The sequence below is a fragment of the Zonotrichia leucophrys genome, chromosome Z (assembly GCF_028769735.1).
Source record: "Zonotrichia leucophrys gambelii isolate GWCS_2022_RI chromosome Z, RI_Zleu_2.0, whole genome shotgun sequence".
NCBI lineage: Eukaryota > Metazoa > Chordata > Aves > Passeriformes > Passerellidae > Zonotrichia > Zonotrichia leucophrys.
This window is the reverse complement of record NC_088200.1, coordinates 72,643,452-72,660,408: the sequence shown is the minus strand read 5'-3', so window position 1 is coordinate 72,660,408 and position 16,957 is coordinate 72,643,452. Positions and strand designations below refer to the sequence as shown.

General features: G+C 42.1%; 1 protein-coding gene across 1 annotated transcript; it reads left to right on the top strand.

Annotated features, from left to right (window-relative positions):
* Window positions 1-5,739: 5,739 nt before the first annotated feature.
* PHAX (phosphorylated adaptor for RNA export) lies at window positions 5,740-15,278 on the top strand. The gene is made up of 5 exons (XM_064736239.1): window positions 5,740-5,926; window positions 7,948-8,567; window positions 10,312-10,432; window positions 12,244-12,327; window positions 13,359-15,278. Exons 1-5 carry the CDS (start codon window positions 5,831-5,833, stop codon window positions 13,626-13,628), a joined length of 1,191 nt encoding a protein of 396 aa, XP_064592309.1. The 5' UTR covers window positions 5,740-5,830; the 3' UTR covers window positions 13,629-15,278.
* The last annotated feature ends 1,679 nt before the right edge of the window (window positions 15,279-16,957 follow it).

Sequence of the window (16,957 nt, the reverse complement as noted above, 5' to 3'; positions counted from 1 at the left end):
CAAATATTAACAGCAACAACAACAGCAACAACAAAACACCCCCTCCCCCCCAAAAAAAATTTAAGATATTTAAAAGAGCCCACACATCCCCACCAAAAAACCACTCCACATTCAAACACCTCCACCCCTCTATATCTAAAACCCTCAAAACTCTCCTTATGAAAACCCAGGAGATGGCTTCACATGCACTTCTTGTGCCTGTATACATATTCATCTCCTTCAGTTTATGACCACTTTAAAGGATTGAATTTTCACTGGGATTTCACAATTGCATATTATAAATGCATTAGAAGGGTTTAATTTTCACGAACTGGCATTGTAAAAGCCTTCTCTTAACACAGGTATTTGTTACTGAATATTTGTAGGCTTGAGTATTTCTTTTTTTTTTAAGTGTTTTGATTAGCTGCATAAACCAAGAAGCATTCAATTGAACAAATCCTGTTGCAAAAGGAAGCACTGAGAACATTTCTGCTGTTCTGCTTCAAAGCCACGTTGAGGATGTTAACACCCTGGCACGCCGCCTACATCTCAGGAATTCATGGCTGTTAAAAACAGGTATTTGCAGTGCTGGAGTCAGAGTGGGAGGATGAACACTTAAGGCAGAGAACTGTGATTATCTGAAAAGTTTCTAGGTAAACTAAACCTATCTTTCATGCAGTGGAAGCACAGATGAAAAGCATCAGGTTGCTGCACCCCTCCTCAAGGTTTAGCTCCATCCTAAGGAGCACAAGTGTTCCTGAATAATGCCCTTTCCAACATCCTGCTGGGCTTGGGATGTACTGTGCCTGCTGAACAAATTGTTTAGTTTTATCAACACCAACTGGATCCTTTAAAACAAAAAAGAAAAGAAAAGAAAAAAAAAAACCTGGAGGAGTTAAGAGTCTTTTCTCTTGTGAATTCAGTTTGTGACGAGGTGAAGAAGCCATGACGACCTCGGTTGCTTTAATTAAACGCACACCTTGAAAAAAATATTCTCCATCTGTTTGACTTGCTCATCAAGGCAGGCAAAACAGAATGGATTTATGGATTTCACAAACAAATTGGTGACATTTTCTGAAATTTGTGCACCCTATCTGTGCAGCCAGTAAATGGTAAACATGAGTCACAGCTGCAAGGAGTATGGAATCATCCACTAGAGCAGGGAGGGAGTAATTTTCCGCAATTTATTCCACTTGGTTTTAAAAATACTGCACATTTTGTTTCCATAGACATGAAATTCGCTTGCTACAAAGTCAGCAGGACTCTGTCTTCTCAGAATGAAGCTTCTGCAACCAGAGATGGATCTTCTGAGCCTTATCTGGACCTAAAGTGATGAGACTCCACTCACACAAAACTGCAGCTACACAACAGAGAGCAGCCGCAGGCTGGCATAAACTACTTAATTATCTGATTTTTGAGTCTAATTATTATATGATAATATGATATAATAGATTAAATTATTTTTTGAGGTGATATTTTGAAGGTGATATGCTCAATCAAAGGGTGTTTTTTAAGCTTTCTCTATCAGCTTAGTTAGGTAAGGGGAAAACTGAAGGTGTGCAAAAAACTACATCAAGGAGACCCTGACTGAAATTAGTGTTTAACTAAGAATTTTTCTGCTCTTTCCCAAGGTCTTGCCTACCATCCCTACTATGCCTGAAGTGAGAAAACAAAATGTTCTTTACAGCTGCATTAAAAATGGAAATAGGAAGACATGCCTCAATACAGAATGTTTATTTAGGAAATCAAGATATGGGGCTGTGAATCAGCTGGCTTTTCCTTTTTTGTTTTTAGTTTTTGGGGCTTTTTTTTATAGCAAACTGTACTGTTATCTGATTTATCTTACTGGGCCTGCTTCTGGATATTTTAAGAAGTGCCCAAATGAATTATTCTTCTGAACTTAAACTGGAAGTTCTGGTGGCTTCTTTGTGGTTTTTGCTCAGTGCCATGTACAGGTTATGCTGACACAGAGATCTCCTTCATGTGAGTTACTGAAGGATTACATTTTCCCTGTCCCACAGTTTCCCTTAACTTCAGCCCAGGAACTCCCTGTAACCTAGTGAAACTCCAGAGATATGATTTATTTGCAAATAAAATTAAAACCAGCTTTTTGGCAGAAGAGGATGTGACCAGTGCTATGCATCATTAAACACAATGGGAAATGAGGTGAGAACAGCACAGAAAGAAGCACACTATAATTTATCTCATTTTCACTGGGTTTCTTGAATAATTGTGAAGCACTGCAACATGAGTATCCTGAGGGACCAAACAGGGAAGGAGCTTTAACTGTTCCTGCTCTTTCTTCAGCTTTGTCAAGACAATAAGAAATTTAAGTCCAGGAGTGAAATTTTTAAGTAAAGTACCCATCCTAAGGTGCAGAAAAATGTCAAAGGCCTGACTGGAAAACTGAAAATGAGAATGGCTAATTGATAATGAGAAGTAGCTTCCAGTGACTTTCATTGCAGTTAAATGTCCAAGCACTGAAAATCCAATTAGACTAGAACAGGGATTTTGAATGAGGCACTGATGGTTTGCAGTCCACAGGTAAGAGAGCCTAAAATGCATAAAGGAAAAACAGTGTGCATGCATGGGCCTGTTAGTGGTGGGAGTGAAAATCTGCACTCTTAAATGTATTGGGTGTTCAGGGCCACATCACCAGGACCATAAATGCCCAGCTGTGATGTAACTCTTCTCAGGAAAATCACAGCTACGTTTGTTTTCCTGGAGTCAAGATGTTTCCAGTAGGAGTAACTTATTGACTGCGCTGTTTTATTTTTGTTGAAATGTACCTATCCAGCAGCTGGTATGTGCTGAAGAATTGTGAGGCATCTGCTTGGATTCGGTTTTTTTTTCTCTCAATCAGTAATTAATAATACCTCGAGCACTGGTATTACCATGCAATAATACCATCAGCTTAAAGCTTCTTAGCTCCCAGATGTCCTTGAGTGGGGGATGCTAAGTCCTCTTTGTTCTTCTAAAACAGAAACACAGGATGGTTGGGGCTGGAAGGCATCTCTGGAGCTCATCCAGCCCAGGCTGGGTCACCAGGTGACACGGGAACAAATCCAGGTAGATTTGTGGTGCTTCCAGAGAGGGGTACTCCACAACTTTCCTGGGAAGCCATTCCAGTGCTCTGCCCCTCCAAGGAAAGAATTTCTTCCTCATGTTGTTGTTTAGTCTATTGCTCCTTGTCTTGTCACTGGGCACCACTGAACAGAGGCAGGAACTGCCTTGGAGACAGTTATATGCAATAATTAATTCCTTCATAGCCTTGTCTTCTCCACACCTTTATTTACCACATCCTTCAAGCTTATCAATTCCAGGATGCATCGAGAAGGAACCTCCTTCCTTTTGATCCAGCTTGAAAATACACCAATGTGAAAAACACCAATCTCTTGCTTTTAAAATTTTAAAAGTTTAATAGTAATGAAATGGTTCTAAAATAGTAATGCAATTAGAGTAATAATAATTTGGACAAATTGAATTAGGACAATATGAGACAATAATAAAAAAGGAGTTATGGACATCTGGGTACCTTTTCTGGGCAACATAAGAGCAGAAAAAAACCACTCGTTAACAGAGGATTAACCCTTAAAAACAATAACCTGTTGCATATTCATACACCTCATACATGATATATAAATTCCATTCAAACACAGATTCTGTCTAGTCTGGGTCAACTTCTTCCTCTGGACCCTAACAGCATCTTTAGGGTTGAGCAAGGCGGGAAGAAGTTCATTTCTTCTGATAATGGGGCAATAAATTCCTTTTCTCTGAAAGATTCAGGTGTCCTGTGGATGCTATCTCACTGTGAGTCCTTTCTTTCCAAAAAAAATATCCTACATAGCATAGTTTCTATTTTAACATTTTGTTATAACCTAAAACTATATTTACCACACTACTTAAAGAGAATTAATACACCATTACTTTCTAACACAACACATATAATATTCATTTTAATACTTGTGAAAAGCCAATCACAAAATACGCATTTTTCACACCGAGATTTCACCCCAAAGAACACTCAACTCTTCACATCCCACACCCCCCAAACCCTTGTGCTGAGCAGCCCAGAGCCCCACAAGCCACCTGGGGCACGCTGTAGGGCCGATAACACCCTGCGTCCTTCCACCACGAGGTGTGGGAACCCACAAAACCAGAGGGTTTTGGGAAAGCTGCAAAGGGCAGGCCCCAGAGACAGCGGGACTGTGATGGGAGCTAAGCAGCAGCCATGAGATTGGTCAGCAGGAAAATTATGTAAGTAGAAAAGCAAGGACAAATAGAACAATGATGTGTGTATTAACACTTGTCTAGAATAACTCCCTAAGCTACAGAAAAGTTTCTCTAGCAAGATATTAGGAAGTCTGAAGCTTAATAATGGAGGTCTGTGCATTGTGTTTTAAGGCTCACAAGCAGGTATTGTGTTTGAAATAAGCAAGCAGTGTTTAACCAAAGGTACGTGTGCTTACAGTGGTTGGATAGAACTACTGTCAGTGTGCTTTTGCTTTGTGTGATTGGTCAAAAAACTTACAAAGTGAGTTGTGACATTGAGTTCTGTGTCTGCTGCCCGGGATGTGAGCTGCTGGCATCTTCCCATTGCCACAGCCATGTAATGAGAGTGATGCTGGGAAATCAAACAGCTCGAGGCAGTTCCTCAGCAGCCCCATCCCGTTTGTGATTTGTACACAGACCCCGGCCAGTGAAATGAGGCACTTCTGTAAGAGCTGAAATGAGAGATGTGGGGCTCCAGGGGCTCTGCAAAATGCAGTTTATTCCATCCAAGGTGTCACAGCAGCCCAAGACTGTGGGTGACAGAGCTGTGCCCACAGCTGTCAGCTCCAGCTGCAGGCAGGCCTGGACACCCTTTGGTTTTGGTTACAATGCATTATATACTTCTCTTTGCTGAGCATCTTAATACAGTAGAACCAATCTACACCTTGTTATCTATAGCCTATCATAACTACTATAATTACCATATTCATGTTACTGTTCTCCAATCACTAAAAGTTAGTACATTACAGTTTAAGCTAGAAGTTGTTATTCAGTTTTCTTGCAGTGGAAAATCCTGAGACCTTTTTTCTGCTTGCAGCTTTGCTGGCTTGTTTGCCTGTGCTCTTTCTGCTTGATAAAAACATCTTGTTTGGGGTGGGTTTATCCTTTGCTCTAAAGCCATAAAAACCCCTTCTAGCTAAAACACCCTTTGCCTCCTTGGTTATCCAGTGAGACTGGCTCAGCAATTCTTTTCTTCTATATCAAAACTTGCTTCCCATCTCTATTCTATTACAGTGGTTTTAGACGGTCACTGTGGTGAGAGAAGGACGAGAATCTTGTTTCTTGATCAGAAGGCTTGATTTATTCATATATGATATATAATACATTATAACTATACTAAAAAGAAAAAGAAGTTGCAGAGAGCTGCTCAGCTAAGAATAGAATAGAAGGAATGAATAACAAAGTTCTGTGTCTAGGGAATCTGTCCCTGAGCTGCTCCTGTGATTGGCCTTTAATGGTACACAAGGAAGATGAGCCACAGGGGCACCTGCTACATTTCACAGCAGCTGAAAACAATTGTTTACATTCTTCTTCTGGGGCTCTGCTTCCCAGAAGATAGACAAATGTAAAAGAAAAGATTTCTATGAAAAAATGTCTGCGACACTATTCTTTCATCAGACTCTACATTTAAAAATCTTTCTGCCAAGCATACGTATCTGCGAGACTTTCTTGTCAAACTTTCATCCTTCCCAACATATTTCCATAGGGCAAGAGCCGGGAAGGAGGAGCCGCAGCCGGCCCGGCCCCGGACGGACGCGCTATCCCGCCCCGCCGCCGCGCTCCTCCCTTCCGCCGGGACATGGCGCAGGAGCTGCGAAGCATGGACGGCGACGTGGAGGACGGCGAGCTCTCGGGCTCCGACTCGGACATGCCCGGCGCCGGCTCCCCCGGACAGGTGAAGGCGGGCGGCGGCCGGAGCGCCGGGCGGGGAGCGCCGGGCCGGGGGCACAGCGGTGCGGGAAGGCCGCGGAGGCCGCGCCTCAGGGGGTTTTGGCGCCGTGGGGCGCTCATTCCCGGGCTGCTGGCTTCTCCCGGGGCTTGTTGGCCTCTCCCGGGGCTGCTGGCTTGGCTGTCCCTGCGGTGGTGGCTGTCCCTGCGCTGGTGGCTGTTCTTGCTTTGGTGCTGGCTGTCCCTGCTTTGGTGGCTGTCCTTCCTCGGTACCTCCGGGGCCTCCCCGCGTGGTGCGCGGGAACAATGGGGGCAGCGGCGACCGTGAGGGCGAGCGGCCGGAGGAGCGCGCAGGAGAGCCCCGAGCGCTGCCGGCTGCCAGCGCCAGCAGCCCGCGGCTCTTCGTGCCTGGGTAGAGAGGCCAGCGCTGTCCCCTTGTCTCTCTCTATGTCCCCGTTGTGTCCCCTCCGCCACCAGCCCGAAGTCCCCAGGACAGGGAGGAGCTGCAGCCAGGCCAGAGTAGGCTCCAGCACGGGCACAGGGATGGAGCAGCTCTGCCGGCAGCAAAGGTGCCACGGCTGCCATCGCTCACCCGGGCACCAGAAGCTTTGGGCTGAGCTCAGGGCGGCCTCGCAGGGCCCGAGGGGCCGCGGCAAAGACGGACACGGACAATTGCCGAGGGGTGCAGGGACGGCAGCGGGGGAATGGCTGCCGGTGCCAGAGGGCAGGGCTGGCTGGGATCTTGGCAATGAGGAATTGTTCCCTGGCAGGGTGGGCAGGCCCTGGCACAGGGTGCCCAGAGCAGCTGGGGCTGTCCCTGCATCCCTGGCACTGCCCGAGGCCGGGCTGGACACTGGGACAGTGGGAGGGGTCCCTGCCGTGGCAGAGCTGGCACTGGAAGGGATTTAAGATCCCTTCCAACCAAACCAGTCTGTGATTCTCAGAGGATATGAGGAACTTAATCTGTGAGGAATTTTTACTAAGAGTGTGAGGTATTCACAGCAGTGTACAGACAGGGAAAGATTTCAAAGATCAGTGTATGACACTATATGCGTGACAAATTTTATTTTCTCCAGTTATTTTGATCTCTGCGATGTAGCTCTGAGAAATCAGAGAAGTTTTTTACAGAAATGCTCAGTCTTTTTTTATTGATGCTGTGTTTATGGTTGTTGCATTACACTTGAAGTTAAAAGTTTGTATTTCATAATGTGGTAAGTTGAATGCTTCCCTTTTCTGACTGGAGAAAGAAGAAACAGCACCGTGTTGATGAAAGCAGTAAGACTAAAGACAGAATTTTCATTTCACCTGAAAGTGAAGGAAGAGATCTTATTTTGAAAGATAATGGGACAGCATATAACTTTATGATAAAAACTCAGTCACGGAATGACTGGAATTAGGAGTAAAAGCATTTCTTGAGTATTTTTATATCATAAGACATAGTTAAACCGTGGTGTCTTCTTGGTTTAAAGGAGGAAAAGTGGGTGGTTCTGTAAAGGTTCTGCTGTCCCCAAGTTGGTCATGTGCTGTCATGACTGAGGGATCACAGAACACTCTTAGTCTGAGCACCATCCCAGTATTGTGGGTTTGATTTTGGGGTTTATTTTTTGGTCATTTGGTCTTCTCCCTTAAAACTGCAGAGCGGTTATTAACATCTCTGATGTTACACAAAGTTCTGGTTGCTTGCTGTGTTGTTCTGGTATTTTCCTGTTCTTAGAGCCTGCTGTGCGTCTTGCCCCGTTTGCGCATATTCGCCGCTTTTCCAGTTGTATAGTAATTTTTGCACAGTGAAGTTTGCCTCAAGGGGAAGGGCAGCTCCTGATGTTTTTCTGTGTCAGCCGTGCTCTATTTCATGCTCAGGCACTCAAAATGCAGCAGTTTCAAGGGATGCTCCTGTGCTGTGGCCCAGGAGATGCTCATGGAGGTCTGCTTGGCCACAAGGGCCAGAATTACATATTTTAGCTAATGGACGACTTGATAGCTCTTCTAATTTTCATTAATAATGGGTTTCAATTTGCATTTTAATTGCAGAAGCTGCACGCTGGCAGTGATTCCTGCCGGCCCTTCCAGAGCAGCCTCTCATGCTGTGCTCCCAGTGTTCCTTACAGGACCACCAAGAGCCTGGACTCCAGCGAGGAGAGCGGCTCCGACTCCGACGACGACGGCTGCCTGTGGAAGAGGAAGAGGCAGAAATGCGTCAACTTCTCCTCTGCCAAACCCGAGCCCTTCCAGCTCAGCCAGAGCCACCAAAAACAGACTGCTGTGCGCGGGAAGAAGGTCAACAACATCTGGGGCGCCGTGCTCCAGGAGCAGAACCAGGATGCCGTGGCGACCGAGCTTGGGATTCTGGGCATGGACGGTTCAATTGACAGGAGCAGGCAGTCTGAGACTTACAACTACCTGCTGGCTAAAAAGCTGATGAAGGAAGCCCAGCAGAAGGAGGCAGAGACTTTGGATAAGGAGCTGGATGAGTACATGCACGATGACAAGAAGACGTGTCCAGCAGAGGAGGAGAACGGGCAGGGCTTCCTCAAACGGAAGAGGCCCGTGAAAGACAGACTGGGGGAAAGGCAGGAGATGAAATACAAGGGAAGGTATGAGATCACAGAGGAAGATTCGGAGGAGAAAGTGGCAGATGAGATTGCTTATCGGTGAGTTAAAAAATGGTGCATCTTCACTAAGTATTGGTGGTTGCTAGAAAGAAGTGGGGGGAAAGTTGCCCTGCTGCTGAATGAGGTGTCACAGCGGATTGATGCCTCAGGTTTTGGCTTTTATATTTCTCAGATTCTGTGCTGCTTTAGTGTGTTCTTCTCAGCTTCGTATTAGGGGATGGTGAGCTCTCTTCACAGAGTAGGAACTCAGAACAATTCCTGCTCTAGCTGGGGACCAAGGACTGGTGATCCAGATCTCAGGCCCAACAGCATAAACAATGTGGACTGAAGAGAGAAAAACAAGCAGGATAGGACTTAGGGGCTGAAGCTGTAATTGGACAATTAACTTAAATGTGCAAATGGAGCAGAGCTTATAAAAGTGAGAGACCCTGTGACTGGTTGTCCATTTTTGTGACCATTTTGCCTTCACCTGGGGTGTGGCCCTGGCTGGGCTCTTGTGCTGCCCAAGATGTGTCCATTGAGGCCTTGTAATAAATCCCTACTTTATTCTTTAACTCTGTCTAGACTCTCCTCTAGGTCAGCCTTCTCAAGGCATAAAGATGACAAAAAGCATTTCCAAAATTCTGGGATAAAAATGCATCACTGTGGCTGGTGACCTTGCAGAAACATCCAAATAATACTGCCTGTTTCTTCGAATTATTATATTTTTACTTACAGAGCCACTAGGGTAGTTTGTTATTTAGGAGCGGGGAAAGGAAAAATACTGCTTCTCATTATACAGATTTAGTAGTGGCCTTTTTTGGGAAATACCCAGTGGTTGTTTCGAGTTTGACACTAATGCATACATGCTGTGGTCACAAAAAAAATCTGTTCTAAACCTTGAAACTAGATAACTTGGGCAGTGCAGTGTTTTGGATGGAGTTAAACTGCCATGCTCCTCTTTAAAGTGGTGCAAGGGAAGAAAATTACGTTAAATGGGAAATAAGACTTAGAATATTTACTGACAGCTGGACATTTAAATAAAACTTGGGTTTATTGGTCATAGTTGTTTTTGTACATGTGGTATTAGTACAGCAATTAGTTATTAATGCTGTTAATAGTTCTGGGTAGTTCCTCATTTCTTAATTTGAAAAGTTTAAACATATTTCTTGCAATAAACTTCTTTTTGGTGTATACAGCTTCATTGAAATAGGGCAGAAGCCTCTTTTTTCTAATTGTAGTAGCAGTGGCACTGAGCTGTATCAGTAGGGTTCTGTTGTAGTGTAATTTTTTTGTTGTTTTGTTTGCTTTTTATAGATTATTGCAGATCAGTCAATAAATTATTTCTTCTTTGTTATGTAGGTTAGACTGAAATGGCACATGATACAGGGGAACTTTTATACTTCCTGTTTTGTCCAGTTGCTGATTGAACTGTAAAAAGTTAATTTAAACTGTTAAATGCACAAGAAGCTTTTATATTTTGATTTCAGAGGTTTATGCAGGTCTTTGCAGTTTCGTATTTGGTTTGATACTTCACATGTGAATAGAAGGAAAATAACCACTCAAGGCATTTTCATTGAAACAAGTTTTCAAAATGCATGCTGCAGGGAAAAAACATGCTTCAGAAGCTCAGTATTTTGAAATCTGATTCAGTAAACCATTTAAACACATTTGAACGCATAGACTGTTCTGCACGAAATGAATTCTTCATTGTGGAAGTTCCACAGTCAGTTATACTCAAGGAATTGTCCTGACAATAAATGTGCCTCTTTTTTTTTTTTTTATTTTTCCCCTGTCTGTTCAGACTTTGTGAGCCAAAGAAAGACTTAATTGCTCGAGTAGTGAAAATAATTGGGAAGAGAAAAGCCATCGAGCTGCTGATGGAAACAGCTGAAGTAGAGCAGAACGGTGGGCTGTTCATCGTGGTAAGGAAAATGTCATCCTGTGGGTTTGCCCGGGATGGGCAGGGCAACAGCTCTTTACTTGTGGAATTTTCACACTTACAGAATTTTCACTCAAGTTTCTTGTGCTGGACATGTTCTCCTGGAGTTTTATGGCCTTCCCTTGCCACGAGACTCCCCTAATAAACATAAAAAAGTAATCTGTGTAACCCCTGAAAAAATGATCTGTGTAACCTCCCAGCAGGATTTGAGCAAACAATAAGAATGAACCTGGGAATTACCCAGGTTCTTGTGCTGAGACTGGTGTCTGACTTGCAGGGATAATGTTGTGTCTGTTACTGTGCCTCTCCTTGGAATCTTTCCCTCATCCTTGAGGATGAAGGATTCTCAGGTTTGAATAAAACCCAGCATTTTCAACATCCCAGTTTCAGAATAACTCCCAAAAGGAAAACTGTTAGCTGTATTAGGGAACCACTGGATTGTGTATCAGGAGAGCAAAGCTGAGCACTGATTTCTGTTAAAAATAGTGTTAAAAAACCCTTGGTATACTCCTTGGTTAGGTTGTCTGTTATTGTTCTTGTTAAATAATGAGCCTCAGTGCAAAAAACACAGTGGGTAAGTAAAGCTGTGGGTGAGGAAAAAGTGGGCAAGAATGAGGAATTGCTTTCACTTGATTACAAGTTTTAAGTTCCATCCCTTGGAAGTAGAGAGGAGGCAAAAAACAAGTAGGAGAGCACAATCAAAAAAAACTGTAAATAAACTAAATAAAAAACAAAACAAAAAAACCCCGCCTTCCTCTTTCATAAAACAAAAGGCAACAAATTCCAGCTGTCTTAGTTGTGTTAGAAGCATTCCATTGTCTTGAAAGTGAAATTAAAAAGTGTTCAACGGAGGAGATGAAGGGACACAACTCCTGGTGGCACGGGTTGCTTTGGGAGCAGATCAGAGTATACTCTTTGAAAGAAGGCAGATCACAAAAGGCACCATGAAATGCAGGTGATAAAAAGATGTTCACAAGTGCTGTTTCAAGAGCCTACTTAAAACCTGACCATCCCTCTTGGAATTTTTAGATTATATAGTACATTATTTATCAGGAAAGTATCACACTTTGCACTGGTGTCATCCACTTTTTTACTGGAGTAAAAGCAGTGTTTTATACTGCAAATTTTAATTGAATAATAATAATAATTAGCACTTGTAATTTAGAGAGGTTTCAAAGCTGAGCCCTTTCCATGCGGTGCTGTTGCTGCACTGAAAACTTGTGGGTCGAACATGTGGTGGGGAGGAATTTTAAAGTACAGGTTGTGTTTCCTGTGCTTTCAACAGAAATGCAAAATCCTTCGGTATTTTTCAAGTTGTAGCATTTCTGAGCACAGGAAATTATAAAAAAAGTCTGGGATGAACATAATTTTGTTATATTTGTTTCAGACGTTTTACTGGGCCTATGTGTTAGGAATGCTCTGAGTTTTTAACCTACTGCATAACTTGTTGCAGATAGCTGTGAGAGTAGTTAGAATATTGTTTGTATTTTGTTTCTTCACTACCAAAATCAGGTTTAGTGTGTAGTTTTAATAATTTTACATTATATTCTAAGGGATTTTTTTTGTAACTTCATTATTTTACTGTCCAGATTTAGCAGGCTGATTGTTGACGTTCCTATGACTAATTCAGTCAAAAATGAGACACAGCCAAGGTTATTTTCATCTGGTATTTGACACACCAGAACTTAAATTGGCTTTATTCTGCCTCAACACTGAGTGTTGCTTTAGGGCTATTTTTTTTGTCGAAACTTAGCATTAAGCTTGGTATTCCTAATTTCCTCTCTCCCTATTTAGAATGGCACCCGGAGAAGAACACCTGGGGGTGTTTATTTAAACCTGCTGAAGAACACACCGAGCATCAAAGAAGAAAAAATCAAGGTAAAAATGTCAGGAGTTCAAATGTACATTCTCATTTGGGTTTTTTCTTCCTACTAGAAATATCATGACTGAAGCTCTCTAACTTCTAACAAATGTAACTGTGTATTCCATTGAAACCAGGCTTTCACATTCAAAAGACAGCAAAAGATAAAAAATCTACTCAAAAATTATTAAATTGCCATTAAATAAGCAGAGAGAACTCATTTTTGCGTGTTGCCAGTCTCAGAAACCTGTTGAGGAAGATGAAGTTGTGGAGTCTGGCAGAGGTAAATGTCAGATTTTCCTGGTTTGTAGATTTGTGTTCTTTACAGCAAAGCTGTCCACATTGTGTTTCTCCCCTTGGAGCTTTGTGTCATTGTGCATGGATTGAGTGCAGGTCTCCCAGCAGAATATTTTTGTCCTGTCTACTCCCAGCTGTGGCACCAGGCAGAATTTCTCATTAAACCAGTTGATGGTCTGAACCTAATCTGAATTGCTCACTGGGCTCATCTGTGGTGCTCTTTAAATCAGTTTTGTAAGCTTGTAAATACTATTTCTCTCAGATCTTTTAACTTAGCGTAGAAAATACCAACTTTTTTTTTTTTGTGGCATATGCTACTTTATTAAAAGAGTTTTTATTAGAGTTTTTATTTTGCTTATAGGTGGGTACAGGTAATTCTGTAAACCTTTCCAGAGTCTGGTACTGGAATTGAGAAAAAAGTCTGCTTTGTGTCAACATTGAAATTGTTTGAAGAAAAGAAAAAGGGAAATAAAACTCCAACATTCTTCCATAGCTTGCAGTGGTCAGAAAAAAATTTTAAAAGTTGCAAGCCTGATCACTTTACACTATTAGAAAGTAAATACTCTGTTCTACCCCTTTTCCTTAAATGCAGTCTTTTCTCACACTTCTGCTCTCAATAACAAGTGGCTTAGTTAAATATCGACCAGTATCTTAAGTATTTTCTTTTTATTACTTCACCTTTTTTTTTTTAGGAAATACCACTAAAACGAATATGCAAATATATTTTGCTGTTTACTTCTTTTCTTTCAAGGAAATATTCTATCTGGAAAACCAGAAGGAGTATGAAAACAAGAAAGCTGCCAAGAAGAGGAGGATACAAGTTCTGGGGAAGAAGATGAAGAAGGCCATCAAGGGGCTTAACCTGCAGGAATATGATGATGCATCTCGTGAGACTTTTGCCAGTGACACAAACGAGGCTCTGGCTTCCCTGGAGGACCTGCAGGAAGGGCACCACGAGGCAAAGATGGAACCTGAGGATACTATTGAAATTGATAATGCCCACGATTTGGAGATCTTTTAGTTACTAGTAATATTCTTGATAGAGTCTCTATAAAAACATGTTAAATGAGGCTTTCTTGTAATCCCATGGCTTCTTGTTTTCAGAGCATGGGGAATACTTGATGCTGAAGAACAGGAGGTAATTCTTAGCTAAATTTAACAGCATGAAAGACTTTTAATTGTCCTGTTACTTGTTTGCTGAGTCCTCAGAAACTGTTAAGATTTTTCTAGATAAGAGCCCTGCGTCACCTTAGGAAGTGTTTCTAGTCACATGTTAGGTTTAGGAATTAAGGCTGTGTGTCTTAACCAAATACTTCTCATTTAATTTGCTGGAGTACACAAAGTCATCAGGTGAACAATGCTCTTTACTACAGATGAACAGAAAAAACAGAATAATTTTAGTCTTGATATAAATGATCGTATATTCTTCATGTGGCAGTGTATTGACAAAAACAGTATTTATAGGTTTAAGACCTGTAAAAACAGATTGGTTTGTGAAATAATTTTAGTGGTCAGTGACCTTTGAATAACAACTTTGTAAATAAGCAGTATTGAGTAATGTATGCTTCAGATTTCTGCAGTATTTTTAATCTTTGTATTCCAGTGGTGACTTGAGCTTCCAATCTGTTCTGTCTAAACATTTTCCATGACTAGACACACACCTAAGTTCCATGGATCTTTTTGTTTGCAGACAAACACAACTGAAAGCCTTCAGAGTAGTGAGATTTTGCTGAGCTGTGTTCCCTTCAAAGGTCTGTAGACTGTACATGGAGATATAAACCCTTTACTTTGCAGTTCTTGTTTCTGTCCTCCTCCTGTGCGCAGTGAGATGATGTTCAGCTTTCAGAAGATCTGGAGTTTTTCTGTGCTGACTCTTGCAGGGGATATTTTTTTTTTTTATTATTTACTTGATGCAGGAGATTGTTGTGTAGTTTGTTATTTCGGCTGAAAACAATTTTTATGTTGAGTATTGTTTTGAATATAGCTGAAGAACATGTGCAACACTGATACCTATGTCTAAAGTATTGTGTCACTAATAAGTTGTGGCTTTTTTTGTGAGTAGACACTATTCAGCCCAACTTTTGCCCATAAATTTTGTTCACCTTTGAGTCCTTGAGTTTCAGAAGGAAAGTGCGTCACTAAAACACATCATCTGTTTATAAGACTGAACAATTCAGTACTGCCAAGATCTGGCATTTAAAGAATTGCAGCATTTGAAGGAACATTTCTTACACATAACAGCACATTCCATTACCTGCCTTACTAAACCTGGGTTTTGATTTTTCTGCTTTTTATCTGTTCACATGTCAGAGCTCCTAATTGTTAAAAAGTTAATCAGATGTGCAGCATGCCTTTGCTGGTAGTAGTTGCTCGTGCTGAAATAACAAAAATTCTTATTTTTTCATTAATTTTCCTAACCAGTGATGGTCAGAGTAAACTGGTAACTCCTGTGTGGGAAACAGAATTTTGTGCTGTTTAATTGCTTTGAGACTGTACCATTTCATCCTGGTTTTGGGAACTGCTTGGGGATATGTCTTATCTCTTTTCTGGATAGAATCAGCAAATTGTAACGTTGGTTTCAGCAACTTTTTTTTCGTTATGTAATTTGCACTGTGTATTTTTTTAGTGTTAATATTTCTAACACTGATTTCCCAGGCAAGGGGTACTGAAACGGTGTGTAAAGCGTTGTCTTTAACAAAAGGGTGATACGGGCATTAAGCAATTGAGAGGGCAGTGAGGGTGGGGAGGGGGCCTAGGGTCTGAGGGCACTTGGAGCTGCAGGAGACTGAGGGGAAACTCCTTGGGGTCTTCTAAATCCTCAGGAGGGGAAGATGAGGGGCAGGCACAGATCTTTTCACTCTGCTGACAGGACCTGAAACCTGAAGCTGGGTCAGGGTTTTCAGGTTTAGGTTGGGTATCAGGAAAAGGTTCCTCCCCCAGAGGGAGGTTGGGCACTGGAACAGGTTTCCCAGGGCAGTGGTGAGAGCACCAAACCTGACAGAGTTCAGGGAGTGTTTGGACAGGGTGGGATTGGTGGGGCAGGGAGCTGGACTGGGTGATCCCTTCCAACTCAGCAGATTCCATGGTTCAGTTCCTGTTACCACTGCTACATCTGCAGTTTATTTTCATGAGAATGCTATATTTTTGTCAATAAGAGCTACTTCGCAAAAATATCAGGCTACAGGACAAATAGAGAGCAGGAGGTGTTTTCCATGTGCCTCCAAAGAAAAAAACACATACTTTTTTAGACTGTTAGAGTCATTCCGCAGTTCAGTTTCCTCACAGTGTCCAAGAGACCTTTTCTTACCTCATGGTTGTTCTCTGTTTTCCCTGTCTTTCAGTGGAGTCCTTCCAAAAGCCAAGCCAGTTCAAGATGATGTGCAGCCAAGTCTTCAGGCTTGGTGCACCAGCAATCTTGTGTTTGGTATCAAACAGGTTGCATTAAGCAGCACCAGTTTCTGTGTGGCACCGCAGTTGTGACAGAATTTCTTTCTCAGCTCCTAATTAATCACCTTCAGTCTTCCTGGGCTGATCCCTGCACAGGGATCTTGTTTTTTTTTTTTCTGGGAGCAGATCTGTGTAGATTTTGGTAGCTAATGTTCTGCAAACAAAAAATGCAAGCAATGCAGGTTGGGGTTTGAGCTCTTCAGGTTTCTCTGATGAGCAGAGGTTGAGTCTCACCATGATAAGGAAAGTTCTCAAAACCTTTGTATCTGTTCCCAGATATAAAGGAACATCCATCTGTTCCCAGAGCAGCCAAGGACAGAATATTTGCCTGTTTTTTGAGAAAACGGTCTGAGAATCTTGTTGTTTATATAAAAGGTGGCTGAGAACCTTAATTATTTACAGAATCAGGCCTGGGAACTGCTGCTTTACAGCAGCCTTTTATTTTTCCCTTAGCTGAATACCTTCACGGCCGCTTTCTTTAAGCCATGCTTGAACCAGGCTCCCCACAGTTGAGGCATTATTTTTTCTGGAAATAAAGACTCTCTACTGCTGGTACAAACACCACCCTCCATCCCATAAACTATACCAGCATAATGAGACATCTCTGTTATATCCAAAGATGCTGAAAAAATGAGGGAAATGTACTTTGGTCTGGAAACACAAAGCTTGTTTATAACCAAAGACCTTTTGCTACCTTGAATCCAAAATTCCAGTGATTTTTGGTACAACTGGAAAAAATGGTTTATTAATGATTCAGTTTAACTGTGGGTCTTGAAAGCATCATTTGAAGTATAATTGCAGTCTTACAGATTCTCCTTGCCCTTCCAAGTAGGTGATCTCATTAAGGTGTTCTTATGCTCTCTGGGCTTATTAACTGCTGTTCACCAAAATTATCAAACAAGC